This window comes from Puntigrus tetrazona, chromosome 17, assembly GCF_018831695.1.
Source record: "Puntigrus tetrazona isolate hp1 chromosome 17, ASM1883169v1, whole genome shotgun sequence".
NCBI lineage: Eukaryota > Metazoa > Chordata > Actinopteri > Cypriniformes > Cyprinidae > Puntigrus > Puntigrus tetrazona.
Window position 1 is genome coordinate 17,434,542 of NC_056715.1, and position 17,583 is coordinate 17,452,124.

The 17,583-nt window shown below is 40.5% G+C and overlaps 1 protein-coding gene across 1 annotated transcript in view; it reads left to right on the top strand.

Moving 5' to 3' along the window:
- LOC122361833 (serine/threonine-protein kinase Nek9) overlaps positions 1–17,569 on the top strand; it is a 17,693-nt gene extending 124 nt beyond the window's left edge. Inside the window, exons 1-23 of the mRNA XM_043262856.1 lie at positions 1–1,656; positions 3,062–3,239; positions 4,700–4,755; positions 5,215–5,285; positions 5,363–5,468; positions 6,450–6,581; positions 6,681–6,791; positions 6,868–6,932; positions 7,845–7,895; positions 7,981–8,173; positions 8,529–8,673; positions 9,405–9,605; positions 9,742–9,788; positions 10,121–10,282; positions 11,369–11,477; positions 11,549–11,710; positions 11,924–12,091; positions 12,351–12,410; positions 13,052–13,230; positions 13,674–13,817; positions 13,906–13,998; positions 15,458–15,511; positions 16,567–17,569. The exon at positions 1–1,656 is cut by the window's left edge and continues 124 nt beyond it. Coding sequence (XP_043118791.1) covers positions 1,471–1,656; positions 3,062–3,239; positions 4,700–4,755; positions 5,215–5,285; positions 5,363–5,468; positions 6,450–6,581; positions 6,681–6,791; positions 6,868–6,932; positions 7,845–7,895; positions 7,981–8,173; positions 8,529–8,673; positions 9,405–9,605; positions 9,742–9,788; positions 10,121–10,282; positions 11,369–11,477; positions 11,549–11,710; positions 11,924–12,091; positions 12,351–12,410; positions 13,052–13,230; positions 13,674–13,817; positions 13,906–13,998; positions 15,458–15,511; positions 16,567–16,680 — 2,787 coding nt within the window. The 5' untranslated portion in view covers positions 1–1,470 and the 3' untranslated portion in view covers positions 16,681–17,569. The remainder of the gene's footprint in view (positions 1,657–3,061; positions 3,240–4,699; positions 4,756–5,214; positions 5,286–5,362; positions 5,469–6,449; positions 6,582–6,680; positions 6,792–6,867; positions 6,933–7,844; positions 7,896–7,980; positions 8,174–8,528; positions 8,674–9,404; positions 9,606–9,741; positions 9,789–10,120; positions 10,283–11,368; positions 11,478–11,548; positions 11,711–11,923; positions 12,092–12,350; positions 12,411–13,051; positions 13,231–13,673; positions 13,818–13,905; positions 13,999–15,457; positions 15,512–16,566) is intronic.
- The last annotated feature ends 14 nt before the right edge of the window (positions 17,570–17,583 follow it).

The following is a 17,583-nucleotide window of genomic DNA, read 5'->3' on the forward strand; positions in this document are numbered from 1 at the left end:
ACACCAGTAACAGGGTAGAACTCCCTGTAAGGATCATAATACCAGTAAGTGTGGACTTTGTGGTGACTGTTTTGTTCCCTTTGAGGAGACGAGCTTATAAATCACACAGAATGAAGTGTGTTGAGAATGTAAAGATGTGTGTGAGGGCTAGGAGATAGAAAAGAGTGTGTACAGAAAACCATTACATCTATGAATAGCCCCTGTAAACCACATGCCGGTGTGTGTGTGTGTGTGTATTCAGTGGAGTGTGTCGCCCTCTAGCGGCCGCTCTGTGGAATCAATACAAGTTTGAAGAATCTAAACCGTATGAAATAATTTTATGCAAATGTGTCTCTGGAGGGACGTGCTGCAGGGAAAGGCAGTGGCTGTCTGTTAATGAGAAGAGAGAGGCTGGTCGGATGTAAGTGAGGTGTGCTGGGATGTAGATGGACAGAGCTGATACACACACATCAGCTCGAATCACGGCAGACACCTCATCAGCAGATTCGACACTTCAACTAGTTCTCTGTCAGAGGGGCAGGTGATGAAAAACAAACACTGCTTCATTTTAATTAGACTTTATTTATTAGATGGGAATGAATAGTTTTGGGCCGATGTTTGAGGTCTGACAGCGGTGTAATGATGTAAAAGTGTAACATGAACAGAAATAAACATGAATGTTACGCATTGCATAATGTTTTATAAATGTACAGTCATATATGTATTAATGTCATTAGAAAGTTTAAAAGCGCATATATATATATATATAAAATATATAAAGCATTCATAACATGAGTGCAAGTTTACATTAGTTTGAACAACATACAAGGGTGCTAAAGTAAAAAAAAAAATACATATATAACAAATATGAATATGAAACAGACATGAAATTGCCTAAGCATTTTTACATATACACACACACACACACACACACACACACACACTAATAAATATTTATTTATATATATTTATTTTTTTATAAATACCGATTGTCGTATAATATCGCGGATATTATGAATATGTTAGGAGAAGAAATGTGATGGATTTATTTTTTGCTGCACGTTATTTTGAAATAAAAGCCCGTGCGCGGGATGAAATACTCTCACTTCCGGTTCCTGCGTCGCTTGTTGTTTGAGTCCGAACAGCGGTCCGAACAGAGCCGCTTCGACTCTCAAAAATTCATTCGGTTCGCCCGATGAATGCAACAGAGGCGCGCCTGTTCAAAACAAGCGCACGAACGAATCGATTCCCTCTCGGAAATGACTCCCAACAGCAACTTCATCTTGTGTAGTTCAGTTTGGAAAAGAAGAAACGGGGTGCGAAGAAAGTAGCGCGATCCGATCAAACCGCTAAAAGTGTGTTCGCGCGACACCGCGGCGCTCTGAGGCGAACTCTGAGGCGATCTGCAGGCGCGGGAGTCAAATCAGTGCCCAGCCCGCACCGGAGCAGGCCCCGGATCCAGCTCAAAGCTTCACCCCGCGATACTGCAAGATGTCTCTGGAGGAGTACGAGCGGCATTACGGCTCTCTGAACTCCGAGTCCGGATGCGACTCGGTCGGCGGAAGATCCTCGACATCTGGAGCTTTCGGGGGAGAAGAGGAGAGACTGCACTACATCCCCATCCGGGTGCTGGGGAAGGGCTCCTTCGGTGAAGCGACTCTGTACAGACGCACTGAGGTGAGCGGCGCTCATTACGCGTTAATTGGAGCAGCAATTAACAACATAGGCCTACGTCACTGTCGGGGGATAGGTGCTCTGCTCTGATTGGCGGACTCCGGCCACGCCCACTGATAATGAGGGGCTTGAATGAGAGCGGTCCTGCTCTTCATCTTCATTCAGGATCGGACAGAGTTTATGACTGAATCGAATTAAACCTCAGGGGCCAGCTGTTCAGAAAGGTTCACTGGGACGAGAACGATCTGGGTCTGCTCTCTGTGGAGCCCTTAAAGGGACACAATGGTTTGCATTGTATTTACACACATCATCTTTGATGATTGTGCCAGTGTAGGTTACAATAAGTGATTAAAAACCACACACACACACTAACTTTCAATTAAATATATTTTTATTTGATATTGACAGCTGTTTGGGGATACATTACATGTTTTGTTTTTTTGGGATCAGTTTTATAAATTTATTCAAAAATTTTATTTTCTGATCTAATTCTTTTTAATTTGTACAACTCGTTTTCAAAATGATCTTCTGCCAAAGAATATTCTGAAAAGCAAAACAGCTAATTAAATCTAGCATTTCTTACTTTCTTCCTCACAACTCTGAGATTTGATTTCTCACAACTGCCAGAAAAAGTCTCAAATTGAAAATTGTGAAAAACGAAAACATTTAATCTAGAAATGGTCATTTCTGTATTTTATCACACTTTTATTGCAATTGACGGGAAAAAAACACTCATAATTTCAAGATACAGACTGAAGTCAAGCTTGTTTCGATGATGGAAAAAAGACTAAATGTAGTAATTTATTGTAGTAAATTTTTTTATTTTACAATTCATACTTTTTTTCTTTTTTTCCGCACAGTTCAGTTTTTTTCTCAGTTGGTAAAGAAATATTTGAAAAATGCTGTTGCTAGGAAAAATCAAGCTTGTTTCAACCACAATAAAACGTAAAAAAGAAAGCTGAAAATATACGAAGCGACTTTTTATCTCACAAATATATGTTTTTCTCTGTTCTTAGTTTTATACATCATCGGGAAAAAAATATTTGAATTGGAAAATAAACTTACAATATAAATAAGAGAAATAAAATATAAAATACAATGTATAATTTAATAAAATTTCAAGCAATATAACATTTTAGACAAATTCATATTATTATTATTATTTTTTTTAAATTGCAAGGTAGAAAATTGTTAAATATGAAATTGCTATTTTTGTATTTATACCTCTTCAGCATGAGCATAGTTGTGTAATAGAAAACAATATTAAACATTCCACTTTTCATAAATGTATTTTAAAGAGCTCTAAACAGGAAAGTGTGTCTGAGTTTTGAAGCGGTGGTAGCATCCTCACGACGTCACGCTGTAACTCATCAGTTCATCACACGCTGATGGAGCTGGTTCTGTGCAGGATAACTCTCTGGTGGTGTGGAAGGAGATCGATCTGAACTGTCTGTCAGATAAGAAGCGCAGAGACGTGATGAACGAGATCAGCATCCTGTCCATCCTGCAGCACAACAACATCATCGCATACTTCAACCACTTCATGGACAAGAACACGCTGCTGATCGAGCTGGAGTACTGCAACGGTACCTCACACACACACACACACACACACACACACACACACACTCTCACACACATGCACTCACACACACTCACTCTCTCACACACTCACACTCACAAACTCACACGTACACACACATTCATACACGCACGCACGCACACACACTCTCACACACGCACGTACACTCACTCTCACACATACACACACATTCACGCACGCACTCACACACACGCACTCATACACTCATACACACTCACACACACACACTCATTCACACACTCACTCTCACACACACACGCACACACACATTCATGCACACACGCACTCACACGTACACACACACACACACATTCACGCACGCACTCACACACATACACTCATACACACTCACACACACACTCATTCACACACACACACACTCTCACACACGCACACTCTCACACACACACGCACACACACACTCACACACACACGCACACACACTCACTCTCACAAACTCACACGTACACACACATTCATGCACACACGCACACACACTCTCACACACGCACTCACACGTACACACACACACACACATTCACGCACGCACTCACACACACACACACACACACACACACACACACTCATTCACACACACACACTCATTCACACACACACACACACACTCACACACACACACACACACACTCTCACTCACTCACACACACACACACACACACTCACTCTCACACACATGCACTCACACACACTCACTCTCTCACACACACACTCACAAACTCACACGTACACACACATTCATACACGCACGCACGCACACACACTCTCACACACACACACATTCACACACGCACTCATACACTCATACACACTCACACACACACTCATTCACACACACACACACACACTCACTCTCACACACACACGCACACACACTCACTCTCACAAACTCACACGTACACACACATTCATGCACACACGCACTCACACGTACACACACACACACATTCACGCACGCACTCACACACATACACTCATACACACTCACACACACACTCTCACACGCACACACACACACGCACACACACTCACTCTCACAAACTCACACGTACACACACATTCATGCACACACGCACACACACTCTCACACACGCACTCACACGTACACACACTCTCACACACACACACATTCACGCACGCACGCACTCACACACACGCACTCATTCACACACACACACACTCATTCACACACACACACGCACACTCTCACACACTCACACACACACTCTCACACACACACATACGCACACTCTCACACACACATACGCACACTCACACACACGTACACACACACACATAAACTCTCACGCGCACACACGCACACACACACACTCGCACATACACACTCACACACACACATACACACTCACACTCTCACATACACACACACACACTGAACTGAACAGTCTGGATGTGTTTGTTCAGGTGGAAACCTCTACGACAAGATCAATCAGCAGAAGGGAGAGCTCTTCAAGGAGGAGGTGAGCGTCTCAGTCTTTCACTGAATCACTGGGTGATTTACTAACAAACACACAAATGAAAGAACACACGCCCTCTAAAGCACTAAAGTTGATTATATATTTATATTGTGTGTATACAGTATATTACATTATGTATTTTAACAGTGTGGTTCTATTACTTGGTGTTAATACTTTATTTAAACCAGTTATTACTAACTCACTGTTCGTGTTTAATTCAGTGTGTATCACTACAGTCATACTGTTTTTATTAGTAAAGAATATCAGATTAATTCATTGTCAGTTAAAAGTTGATCAAAACTTTTGAATTGATTAAAATTGTTGTTTATTTTGCTGTTGATTTAAAAATTGATTAGTTAAAACATTTCAAAATAGATGAATTAAAGAGGCGTGCGCTTCGATCGATGAAACAGGGTCCTCTGGTGTTGTGAAGTTCCTTGAACCCTGCTCTGTCGTTAACAGATGGTGGTGTGGTACTTATATCAGATCTCCGCGGCCGTGGCTCATATTCATAAGGCCGGGGTCCTGCACAGGTAAAGAGAGGAGCACAGAAGGGATCAGGAAGAGTTTTGAGGTTTGATTATGAGAGTGCTGTGTGTTTGCTCTGAAGGGACATCAAAACTCTGAACATCTTCCTCACCAAAACCAACCTGATCAAGCTGGGAGACTATGGCTTGGCCAAGAAGCTGGACTCGGAGGATTCGATGGCTGAAACTGTAAGTGTGGCTCCGTCTTGATCATATCATCATATCAAGATTCGTTCTGTGTGAAGATAATATCGTCATAAACCCAGGATGAATCCTCACCAGCTCTTATTTTATTAAAATGCCCTGAACATCAGCCCTTTGTTACACTTATTTATCAAATGAATAATAAAATGGAAATGAAATATTGCTTGTAATTGTTAAGGTTTCCCAGACTGGGGTTAAAAAGCTAAAAATCATAAATACATTACAACTTTAAATATAAAATTAAGTTTCATATTTCAGTTAATTAATTGATTTGTTTCTTCCCATACTGCGATTAAAAAGATAAAAAATATTAAAGTTTCACATATTGAAATAAATAAAAATTATTTACAATATTTATTTATTTGTTTGTGTAGGGAACCCCAACCTAGGATTAAAAAGCAAAAAGAAATGAAATCATCTTATTTAAATCAAATATTAAATTTTTAAATATTAGCATTAATTTTACAAATATTAGTTTGTTCGTTTGGGCCTCTCAGACTCGGGTTAAAAAGCTAAAAATAAAAGGCATGTGCTTTTAAATGATAATCAATATTAATTAGTTAGCGATGAATCGTTTGACAGCACTAATGCAATAAAAGTAAAGCACTTAAAATATTTATTTACTTGCATCTAAGTGACTTCAGGGAGTTATGAGTGTGATCTTAAGTGATCTTAAATATTAAAATAAATATTAAAATTAAATATTAAAAATAAGTTGTGTGTTACACAGTTCTTAAAAAAATATATATATATATATAATATTATTATTATTTATTTATTTTTTTTTTTTTTATATATATATATATATATATATATATATATATATATATATATATATATATATATATATATATATATATATATATATATATATATATATATATATATAACTATGTGTCTCTCTATGTTATCTTCTCCCTGACTTTCGTTGGTCGTGTGGCTGAGCTGCTGTGTTTTGTTCTGCAGTGTGTCGGTACGCCGTACTACATGTCTCCTGAACTCTGTCAGGGAGTGAAGTACAACTTTAAATCAGACATCTGGGCCATGGGCTGCGTCTTATTTGAGCTGCTGACCCTCACCAGGACCTTCGACGCCACCGTAAGAGTCACCTCAAACATTCACTGCTTCATGAGACTGAGATCTGCTCGGTGGTGTGTGTGATGATGATGATGATGAGGATGATGATGTGCTCCCCAGAATCCTCTGAACCTGTGTGTGAAGATCGTTCAGGGCAACTGGACCATGGAGATCAACTCGGACGCTTACACGGCTGACCTCATCAAGCTGGTGTACGAGTGTTTAGATCAGGTAACGCTGTTCCTCTCACCTGTCGCTCATCTCTCTGTTCACGTCTTAATGACGCTGCTGTGTGTCGCTGATCAAGGACCCCGAGAAGAGGCCGACGGCGGAGCAGATTCTGGAGCAGCCCGTCATCTCTCGCGTGAGAGCGTGAGTCAGAACACAACCTTTCCTGACCGTCCACTGCTTTTTGGACTTGTAGTTTTGTTTTAATTACTTAATGAAAGCTGCAGCCCATAGGGGAATGTTTATAGCCTTTTCTCACACCGCTGGAATAATTAAACGTCGCTTTGATGGCAGTCCAGAAAGATTTGTGTTCTTGAAGCATGTGTGACCAGATTAAATGTGCTTCTGATCACAGATAGCCTTGAATTACACAAGATTTGTTTTTTTGTTTAAAGACAACCAGCTCTAAGGTGAGAAACATGCTCTTTGAAATCTACACTATGTGCACGAAGCTAATGTTGTTAATGATCATTTGAGAATAATGTATATAATGTTAAAGGATTCCTCAAACAGTTGCAGCTGCAGTTAATAAACAGAGATGAGACAAAGAGGCAGTCTATGAACTGTAGCTTTACATTTTCTTTCTTTATTTTCTTTTAATAAATTTCTTTGTTATTTTTTATTTGTTTAATAATTTATGTTTACATTATGTTTATGTAATATAACAATTATCTTTATTATTGTTTATTATTTTTATTAGCTTTATGCATTTAAGTTTTCTTTTAAATGAATACAAATGAAATAATGATTTCTTTTTTTTATGAATTTTATTATTTACTTTATTTTGATATGATTATTTATATACTTTAACTGTATTAATTTTTATTTAATTTGATCTTAATTTTATTTTATTTGTTTGTTTTATTCATTTTATATTTTCTTTATTTCAGTTGTATTTATTTATTCGATTTTGGGGGGTATTTATTATATTAATTTTATTGTGTGTGTGTGTGTGTGTGTGTGTGTGTGTGTGCGTGTGTGTGTGTGTGTGTGTGTGTGTGTGTGTGTGTGTGTGCGTGCGTGTGTGTGTGTGTGTGTGTGTGTGTGTGTGTCCAGGGAGCTGGAGGAGCGGGTGGCGACTCTTAACTCGGCCATCAAGAAACCCAAGTAGGTGTCCAGTGTTTCCGGCGGGGGTCGGTGTGTGTTGCCGTCTGCTCTGAATGTTGTAACGGTTGATGGTTTGGTGTTTGAGGTTGAGCACGGTGACGGAGACGCCGGTGGCGGTGGTCACCACGCGCTCCAGGGAGGTGTACTTCTGGGGCGGAGGGAAGTTCACTCCTCAGAAGCTGGACATGTTTAAGGGCGGCAGCAGCGCTCAGCACGTCTGCGCCGGAGAGACACACTTCGCTGTGGTGACCGTCGAGAAGGAGCTGTACACCTGGGCCGTGAGGACACTTTACTGCTCACATCTGTAGAGTACAGACAGATCAGAAACACAGCGCAGATGAAGACTGATACAATTAATTACAATTAATCTTTTTTTTTACTATGACAACAATAGTAAACCAACAAACAAAACATCAGTTGAATAAAATAAACATTAAAAAATAGTTGCGATCTCTGATTTTTAATTATTGATGTGCTAAAACAATAAAAACAGTAATAATAATAAACAATATAGCTATATTTAAAGACATTTACTATCTTTAAATGATTGACTTATTTATTTGAATTAGTTGATATTTAATGAAGTGTGAGTCGTCCCTGCGGAGCTGATCGGATGCCGCTGTGTTTCTGCAGAGCGTTCAGGGAGGAGCCAAGATGGTGGGTCAGCTGGGTCACGGAGACCAGGCCTCGTACCGGCAGCCGCGCAGGGTGGAGCGTCTGCAGGGCAAAGCCATCCGACAGGTGTCCTGCGGAGCCGACTTCACCGCCTGCGTCACCGGTGAGATAAACCCCCAAATAAATAAATGCGTCACGAAAATATGAAGCCAAAGGGATTAGGGCCCTAGTAGTTTCAGGAGCTAAAAATGGTTTCGGTCAGTAATTGTATTTATTCTCGTCTGGATTGGCTGCTGAAAATACTAGTGCTTTAATCATTTTGGCCTTCACTGTATCTTTATTCTTAACAACTGAGTAACAATAACTTATAATTATTGAGCAACAAATCGGTATAAAAATAAATTTTTTATATTAATGTATTACACAATATTACTGTTTTTACTTTAATTATTGATTAAATAAATGGTACTGGTATTTATTTTAATGCAAGCATTTCATTTGAGGGTCAGGTTTTTTTTTATACATCACCTGAAAGCTAATAAACTTTCCATTAATGTATTGTTTGTGTTTGATTTGTATTTGAGATGCATCTATTTGAAATCCTGGAATCTGTGGATGTGACAAAATATTGAGAAATCAAATTCTTAGCCGTGCATATCACTAATCAAAAATAAAGTTTAACTGCTTTTAGGCTCCAGGTTCATCAGACAGTTGTGAAATAAAATAATCAGTGCAGCCCCGAGAGGATGTGTGTGTTTGTTTGTGACGTATCAATCAATCAATCACTTTTATTTATATAGCGCAGTACAGATTGTGCACTAAAGCACTGAACAGCATCATATGTGTAGAACAGTGTCGGTGATGTTTGGTTTGTGTGTGCTCTTCCTCCGGCAGACGAGGATCAGATGTACATGTTCGGCTCTGATTACTACGGCTGTGTGGGTGTGGAGAACGTGCTGGGCATGGAGGTGCTGGAGCCGGTTCTGCTGGAGTTCTTCCAGGAGCGTCCAGTCAGGCAGGTGTCCTGCGGGGACAACCACGTGGTGGCTCTGACCCGCGCCGGGGACATCTACTCCTGGGGCTGCGGAGAGCATGGTGAGTAATCGGGTGCTGCTCTAGGATTTCTCCTCTGACATCCATTTAAAACATGGCTTCTGGTCTCCTTTCCCGCATAGCGCCAGAACGGAAGTGTTAGCATTAGCCATTGGCTAAAGGTGTTTTCTGTCCTCAGGTCGACTCGGGCTGGACTGTGAGGATGATTTCTCCTCTCCGATGCAGGTCAGAGACACATCGTTCTTCATAGCCCTCAGATTTTAGACAGTGAAACAATTAGTGTGGTTTTTCATTAGCTTTCGCTTTCATTTTAATTGTAGCTTAGACCAAAATTGAATGTTTTATTTGATAAGAAAGAATCTTCAGAAAGAAGAAAGTCTTTACTGGCACTTTTGATCATTAATGCAGCTGTATTTTTATAACTAAAAGATCAGTGTAGACAAGAACACATACAGCCTGTACAATGTAAAAACAAACGTGTGTGTGTGTGGTGTGTGTGTGCGGTGTGTGTGGTGTGTGCGGTGTGTGTGGTGTGTGTCACACGTTCTGGTCTGCAGGTGGAGGTTCCTAAGGGTGCTGTCATTGACTCAGTGTACTGTGGCAACGACGGCACCTTCTTCCTCACTGAGTTTGGAAAGGTCTTAGCCTGCGGCAGCAACGAGCTCAACAAGCTGGGTCTGAATCAAGGCATCACCGGAATCAAAAACCACCCAGGCGAAGTATGCACTACGACGAGCATGCTCATAGACTCATGCACCGCAGTATTTAGGAGCTCCGTCCAAACCAATCCGTCTAAAATATCATTTAAAGTCATGGAGTATTACATTACACAAAAGCAGCTTTTTATATTGTGATTCACTCATCATATGGGTGTTTTGTTTTTATTAGTTAAAATCAACATTTTTTTATTTATTTATTTGTATTTTTCAAATGAATTAGCAGTCTCAAAATGAACCAATCAATGCTATTAGGTGGTGGCAATGATTGAATCATTGAATCATTCGCTCAACTGATTCACTCAAACGGCTGATCCCTTCAGAGACTTAGCAAGTGGGTGTCTATATCAAGGCAGTCTGTGTCCCAGTGTGCATACTCATATATCATCTAGAATTTAGGATGGAGAGTATGCATATTGGAAGACAGGCTCACTGAATCATTGAGTCAAAACCACGGATTCATTCAGTAACAAACCACCGCCATGTTCAGAGACACTCATCAGTTCCGCTGTGGCTTTGATTGGAACAACTGTCATTTGCAAAATTAAGCCAAAAAAGCAAAATAATGACTTGGGCTGTGACGATAAATGGATGCAGAATGGATTTGTGGATGGATTCTTCTGAATGCATCACGATTCTTTCTGGAACTGGTTCTGATAGTAGGGTTTGAACAGCAGAAGAGGCTCTGAATGCTTTCATGGCACCCTTGTAATTCACTTCAACCTTTTCGAATCTTGTGAATTATTCTTTTAGGCTCAAGTTTGTGTAAGGATGTGAAATGGAGCGGAGTACAGCTGTTAAAAACTATTCGAGGAGGAATAGCCATGCGTTAAATGTATGCAGTGCATCAATTAATTTTCCCAGCCCTAATATTAACAATATCGTATCTTAAATGTACACGATATTATTATATTATCACGTTTATTGAACGGTTGTACAAATCAAGAATATTTGCGTTTATGCGTTTCTTTTAAATGTGTGTTATTGCTGTATCAGATATCTAAGAGGGTAGTTTTTCCCGTTGACTCTTAATAGTTAGGCTCCTGTCACTGAGTTAAAGGACAGCTGTACTGATATGATGCTGTGCAGGGTTATCAGGGGATCCCGTACACCACCACCCTGACGCTGGTCAAGCAGCTCTCCCGCTTCAAGATCCAGTTCATCGCTCCGGGAAAGACGCACACCGCCGCTATAGACGGTGCGTGCCGCCGCCGCTTTACTGTTGATGTTCTGCCGCTGCAGGCTCATGGTGTGTGAATGACTGTGCAGAGCGCGGCCGTCTCATGACCTTCGGCTGTAATACGTTCGGGCAGCTGGGAGTGAAGGACTTCAAGAAGCACCAGGGCGTTCAGATCCTGGTGGGGCCCTTCGGAGGGAAGGTCGTCACCAAGGTGTCTTGTGGGGACGGTTTCACCATCGCCGCCACCGAGGGTGAGTGCAGGAGCGCTTTCACGAAGATGTCTCGCTTTTTCATTTTAATTACACGTGTAAGAAAAAAAAAAAATAATACCGTAGAAAAGGATGCATTTCGCATATCTTTAAAAGAAATGCCATGCAGTGATCTTTTTTCCCTCTCATTGATGTCTCTGTTATAAGTTTGAAGGTAAGTGAATACAAAGGCTGGCTGTGATGTGTTTTCCTCAGATAATCAGATCTTCGCGTGGGGGAACGCAGGGAACGGCCGTCTGGGGATGCCCGCTGATAAAGGCTTCGGCTCCGAGGTGTGTCCCGCTCTTCCTCGGCCCATCTTCGGCTCCCTGCACCACGTGCCGGATCTGTCCTGCCGCGGCTGGCACACCATCCTCATCATGGGTCAGTGGCGCACCAGTCAGCCTGAGAGGATTAGCACAAAACACACCCAGTGGGTTGTTTCAAAACTAAAGATCGAAAACTCCTTTTTTTGGGCGAGGGTTTGTATCTCAGTCTGAAAGGAATCATCACTGCCCTTCCTCTCTGTGTGGCTCATTTTTACTGCATAGACAGCCAAATTTAGTTAAAGTCCATCTTTTTAGTGATTGATCATCTGTTTAAACAAGCCTGTAAATATTTACACGTTTACATTTATTCACAGAAAAAGTTCTGAACTCCAAAACGATCCGTTCAAACAGCAGCGGACTGTCTATTGCAAGCGGTAAGATCTGTTGTCTTGTTGTTGAGTCAGTGTTCTTTTAGTCATTTATTTTATTATTAAGTATTTTTTTATTATTATTATATTGTTGTGCGCTTTTGTCAATTGTATTTTTTTTTAGTTAATTTTATAAACATTTTATATGTCTACATAGTTTTGACGACATTTTATTTTTGGTTTTAGTACATCACAAACAACATAATGAAAACGAGAAATGTTGCATTGGACACTAGATGAATTAAGTTTGCGGGGTGTTTTTATTATTATTTTATTATTAAGTTAATGCTTTTTCTTAATTAAAATAATGAAGTTTTCTTCATGTGTATCCTCAGTGTATCCTCAGATATCACTGAATGTGTCTGTGTGTGTGTGTGTGTGTGTGTGTGTGTGTGTGTGTGTGTGTGTGTGTGTGTGTGTGTTAAAGTAATGGTGTGTTAACTTTCAAAATGAAATTTCCTGATAATTTTCTCACCCCGTGGGATCCAAGATATTCATGTATCCTGGAATGTTTTCATTAAACAAAAATTTCTGTTCAACTTAAGAAAGAAATGCATATATATATATATATATATATATCTCTTGGACGACATGGCTGTGAGTAAATGTGGATTGGAAAAGCTCACTGATCTTGTAATGGCGTGCAGGTCAGTGCTCCACGTCCTCCGTGGATCTGGAGACGGTCTCGGCCACAGACTCGGAGCTGCGTGAGGGGATGCTGGGAGGAACCGTGGAGGCTGTTATGGACGACAGAGGTCTGGAGACGCCCATCTTCTCCATGGACAGCAGGACCAACGAGAGCTCCTGCCCCTCATGGCTGCGGAAGGTGAACGCAGATTCACACCCATCATCCTCACCATCCTTCATAAGATCTTGAGTCAGAGCAGAAAGTCTTCCGTTTGGGTTAATGTGCTTTTTCTGGTGTTGAAATAATGGTGAAAACACCAGTAACTACAACAAAAACCTTCACGTAAACACTCTCACGTAAATCCTGCGCCAGAAAGGAAACCTCATGAGAGTTGTGTATGGAGTTAGGTCAGTATTTTTTTTACATATTTGTATCAGAAAACAAGATAAAAGTATTTAAGTAATCAGTTGTTGTTGCCCTCAATTTTTTACTTCATGCTCTGAGTATCTGATAGTTATGGGTTTTTTCCTCAGCATTATTGTTGTCTGATGATTACTGATGATAACTGTTTCCACGTAACGGATGTTTTGTCCCGCACCGATGCAGTGATTAATTTCAGCGCTCTTTCTGTGTGACCGCAGGAGCTGCTGGATGCTGAGTTCATCCCGATGCCGGACGATTCGCAGGACTCCATCGACCCGCTGTCCAAGCCCTACACCGAGAGCGCCACGCTGCCGTACGAGGAGCTGGACCAGCTCAAAGCCGCCGCCGGAAAGAGCCTCATGGTACACATCCTGAGCCTCGTGGGGCCGGGGCTTCCCCGTGAGCGGGCGGGGCCTCCCTCCTGACCCCTGCGTTGTGTTTGTTTTGCAGCCGGCCGCCTGCGTGGATTACGAGCGGATGAACGGCGTGGAGACGGGACGCTCGGAGCAGAGCTGCTGCGGCGCCAGCGTCGAGCTGACTAACGTACGCTTCACAGGGTTGTGTTGTAAAGAAATGAAATATTCCTTGATATGTAGACATGCAGGCCTCGTTCAGACCGTCAGCCCAAAGCCTTTATTGTGCCGATGGTGTCTGTGTCCAGACCACGGCCCACAGCATGTCTGCTTTAATATACATGGCCAGCCAAGCATAATTTATAAAATTTCACAGATGACAAGCGAGTAAAAACTCGTATCCGTCCTCATTTCTTTTACGCATTAAAATTCATCTGAACCGCTCGAGCTCAGAACAAACAGGTTTACAGTAATGAAATATAGGCCAAATTACAGATATTTTTGGTAGAAGCAGTTTTTTTTATTTTTTCAGTATTAATGTGTTAATGGACATACAGTCAATCTATGTTATAATTGTTAATAAGTTACAAATTTATAATTTCGTATTTACGCATTCAAGCTACTGCTACTATCAACTCAAACTACTGCCACATATATGTTCATGATATATATTAATGTGTCAGTAATACAGCAAAAATAATGTTTGCACTGCAGGGTTGCACAACTGCATTTAATAAACTGATATGTTCGGATACGCATTTCTTTTAAACTACTTTCATTGCAGAAATAAAAGTTTATTGAATGCTTGTATAAATATAACATTTGCTGTATAATATATTGCAAAATATAACCTGCTCTCTTCCTTTTGTATTTCTTAATTATATCACGTTTTATATATATATATATATATATATATATATATATATATATATATACACAAGCAGAACAGTAGCTAAACAAAAGAAATCAGTACAGAAGTATGGTACTTAGGCTCATTTGTAAGATTTACATCCAATCAAGAAGACAACGCACCTGCACTTTAGTGCTATCCCGAGTCCTCTCAGTCTAAAACCAAAACCTTTAAAAATGGTCTTAAGACCGGTCTCGCAGCGCTATTAAACACTGTTTTGTTGTTGGTTTCTATGGTAATGCCACTGCATTGTGCAAATGTTAAAAACAACAATACAGATGTTGTCGTTGCTCTGGATTATTATTATTATCATAGATTTATGGAGTGAGCCGTTGTAGTCTGGATGCTGTCCTTTTCCTCTTGACTTGAAGTTCACAACAATCTGGGCTGAGAGTCTGAACGAGGCTAAAGTGCTGCATATTCATAGATCACTTCCTCCAGAAGCTTCTTTCAGAACGTCATTCCATTAAATATTCTTGCTTGAATATTTGAGGGCTTTTTTCATTTTCTATTTGTAGATTGGGGATCAGAATCGCACTCGAACATATTCGACGCAAAAATAAAATTAAAATAAATGTGTTAAAAAAGTGAAGTTATGTCCCACAGACGTACTATTTTTACGCGAGAGGCACAATGTCAGTGAATTGTTGCTTTTTGAGTATGAGTTTGAGACGTATTTAAATGTAATGCTGTTTGCATTTTTACATCGAAGTTTACAAGTTTCCGTCTTATTTTACAGCTCAGAGAAACAGTGAACCGACAGGAAGCCCACATTCAGCTCTTACAGAAACAGGTGAGTTCAACCGGTACACTTCAAACAACAAACTGTTGATTTCAAACTAAATCAGGCCTATATATCTATATATCTATATATATATATATATATATATATATATATATATATATATATATATATATATATATATATATATCTCTGCACCTGTGCGATCACTCGCAGAGAGACTTTAAAAGTTCAGAGAAAGCAGTTCATTCCTTCAAGACTAGAGTTTTCCAAAGCCATGACAAGAATGAAAGGAAATAAATATTACACCATGCTGCTGTCTTTGCTGTTCTTGGTTCAAAGCAAAATTATAAGGTGTATAATAAATAAACCTTTGCTTTTATCTGTTGCATCACGCGAAACCCCGCCTCCAGCAGCAGAAACAGTGTACCGTCACTCAGGCTTTTCCTTCATTTTGCCCTCAAACGAAGAATGCAAAAAAGTTAGTTTGAACCAACAGAACAACCAACACATCTCAGAACGGCAATCCTTCAGACAAATCTGATGAAAATGTGTTCTCCTTCAGCCCTTCTGAGATGTAGATGAGTGTGTTTCTTCATCAGATCTGGAGAGATGTGTCTCTGCAGTGAATGGGTGCCGTCAGAACGAGTCCAAACAGATGATAAAAACATCACAATAATCCACAGCGCTCCATCATGGTCCATAATCCATCCTGAAGAAGTGTTCTGGATCAGGAGAGAAATCGAGAAGCGTTTACAAGAGAACATAACACAGCTGTGAGAGACAACATGCACTTCTTCACTGGAGGAATTACTTTTTTATTATGGATTATGGACTTGAGTTAAAAACATCTTAATGCTGGATTAGTTTGATCTTCCGTCTTCTCCAGATGTTCACTGATGGACTGTGGATTATTGTGATGTTTTTATCAGACTCTCGTTCTGACGGCACCCATTCACATCCATTACCGAGACGCACATTTCTCCAGATCTGCTAAAGATAAAGCTATTTTGCACATTTGGCTAACCTATGACTGAAAGGGGGTGTGTCACGAAGCTCGGTCTTCTCAAGCCAACTATGCTTGTTTGTGTTTGTGTAAACGTCAGTTCGACGATCAGCTGAAGGAGAACGAGAGACTGTGGAGAGCCATTCAGAGCCTCAGAGCAGACGCCGGACTTCAGGACATCGGTCAGGACCGCGGCTCTGCCCTTCAGGAGTGAGACATGGAGTTATTAGAGTGAGCCGTTCGCCGAAATCATCAGTGCCTTGTCATAACCAGAGACCGTACGAGTCCTTTCATGCTGCTAACGTCAGGCCAAAGCGCTGCCGATCTTTTAGTGCTGTGTGTACGGACAGAAACAGTGAGAGTTTTATCTGGGAACAACATTAATGTTAATCACGAGACGATCCCTCATGAATCATGAATGTGAGAAAAGTGTCATAAATAGCTTTCGTATCTCACGTTCAGCACCAGACTGATTTACAGATGCTCTTTTATAGCGAGGCTGTTTAAATGAAAGTGCCTCTATATTGGTTTGTCTACAGTGTTTCAGTGTTAATGTGCTTTTGACAGTGTTTATTCTCAAAGGTTTTATCTTTCCTATGCAAGCAGGTCTAATGCAACTCATGTGTTTCAATCAAAGGTTCTTACTTTAAAGCTACGTCGCGTTTGATTGCGTCGCGGGATGCATGTGTTGAAACTTCACATTTATATCAGAGTTAGTTTGTTGTCGCGCGCACGTGACGTGTCAAAACTACTGAATTTCTCGTACCTTCATTTCTCTTTTATGTGTATTGCCAAATATTGGAACGACGCCAAGTTTTGTGACTGAAAGCAGGTCTGTGGGAGTCTCTGAAAGCGCTTCAGCTCCAGTGTTGTTGCAGGCCCTGCGTTCTGCCTCTGGATTGCATTGAAGCGCATGTTTTTAAGTGCAGCCAAATATGTTTTCATTGTTTGCGTGCGTTCTTCTGTGCACTCTCCAATTTCTGTACTTTGGAACAGTGTCATATAACTGCTTTTCAGGTGTTTTTATGCTTCACGCACCCATATCAGACACTGATTGAGGCACATTTTTAATTAAAAAAAGGTGAGGCAAAATGTCACGCTGATATCGTGGTACTTT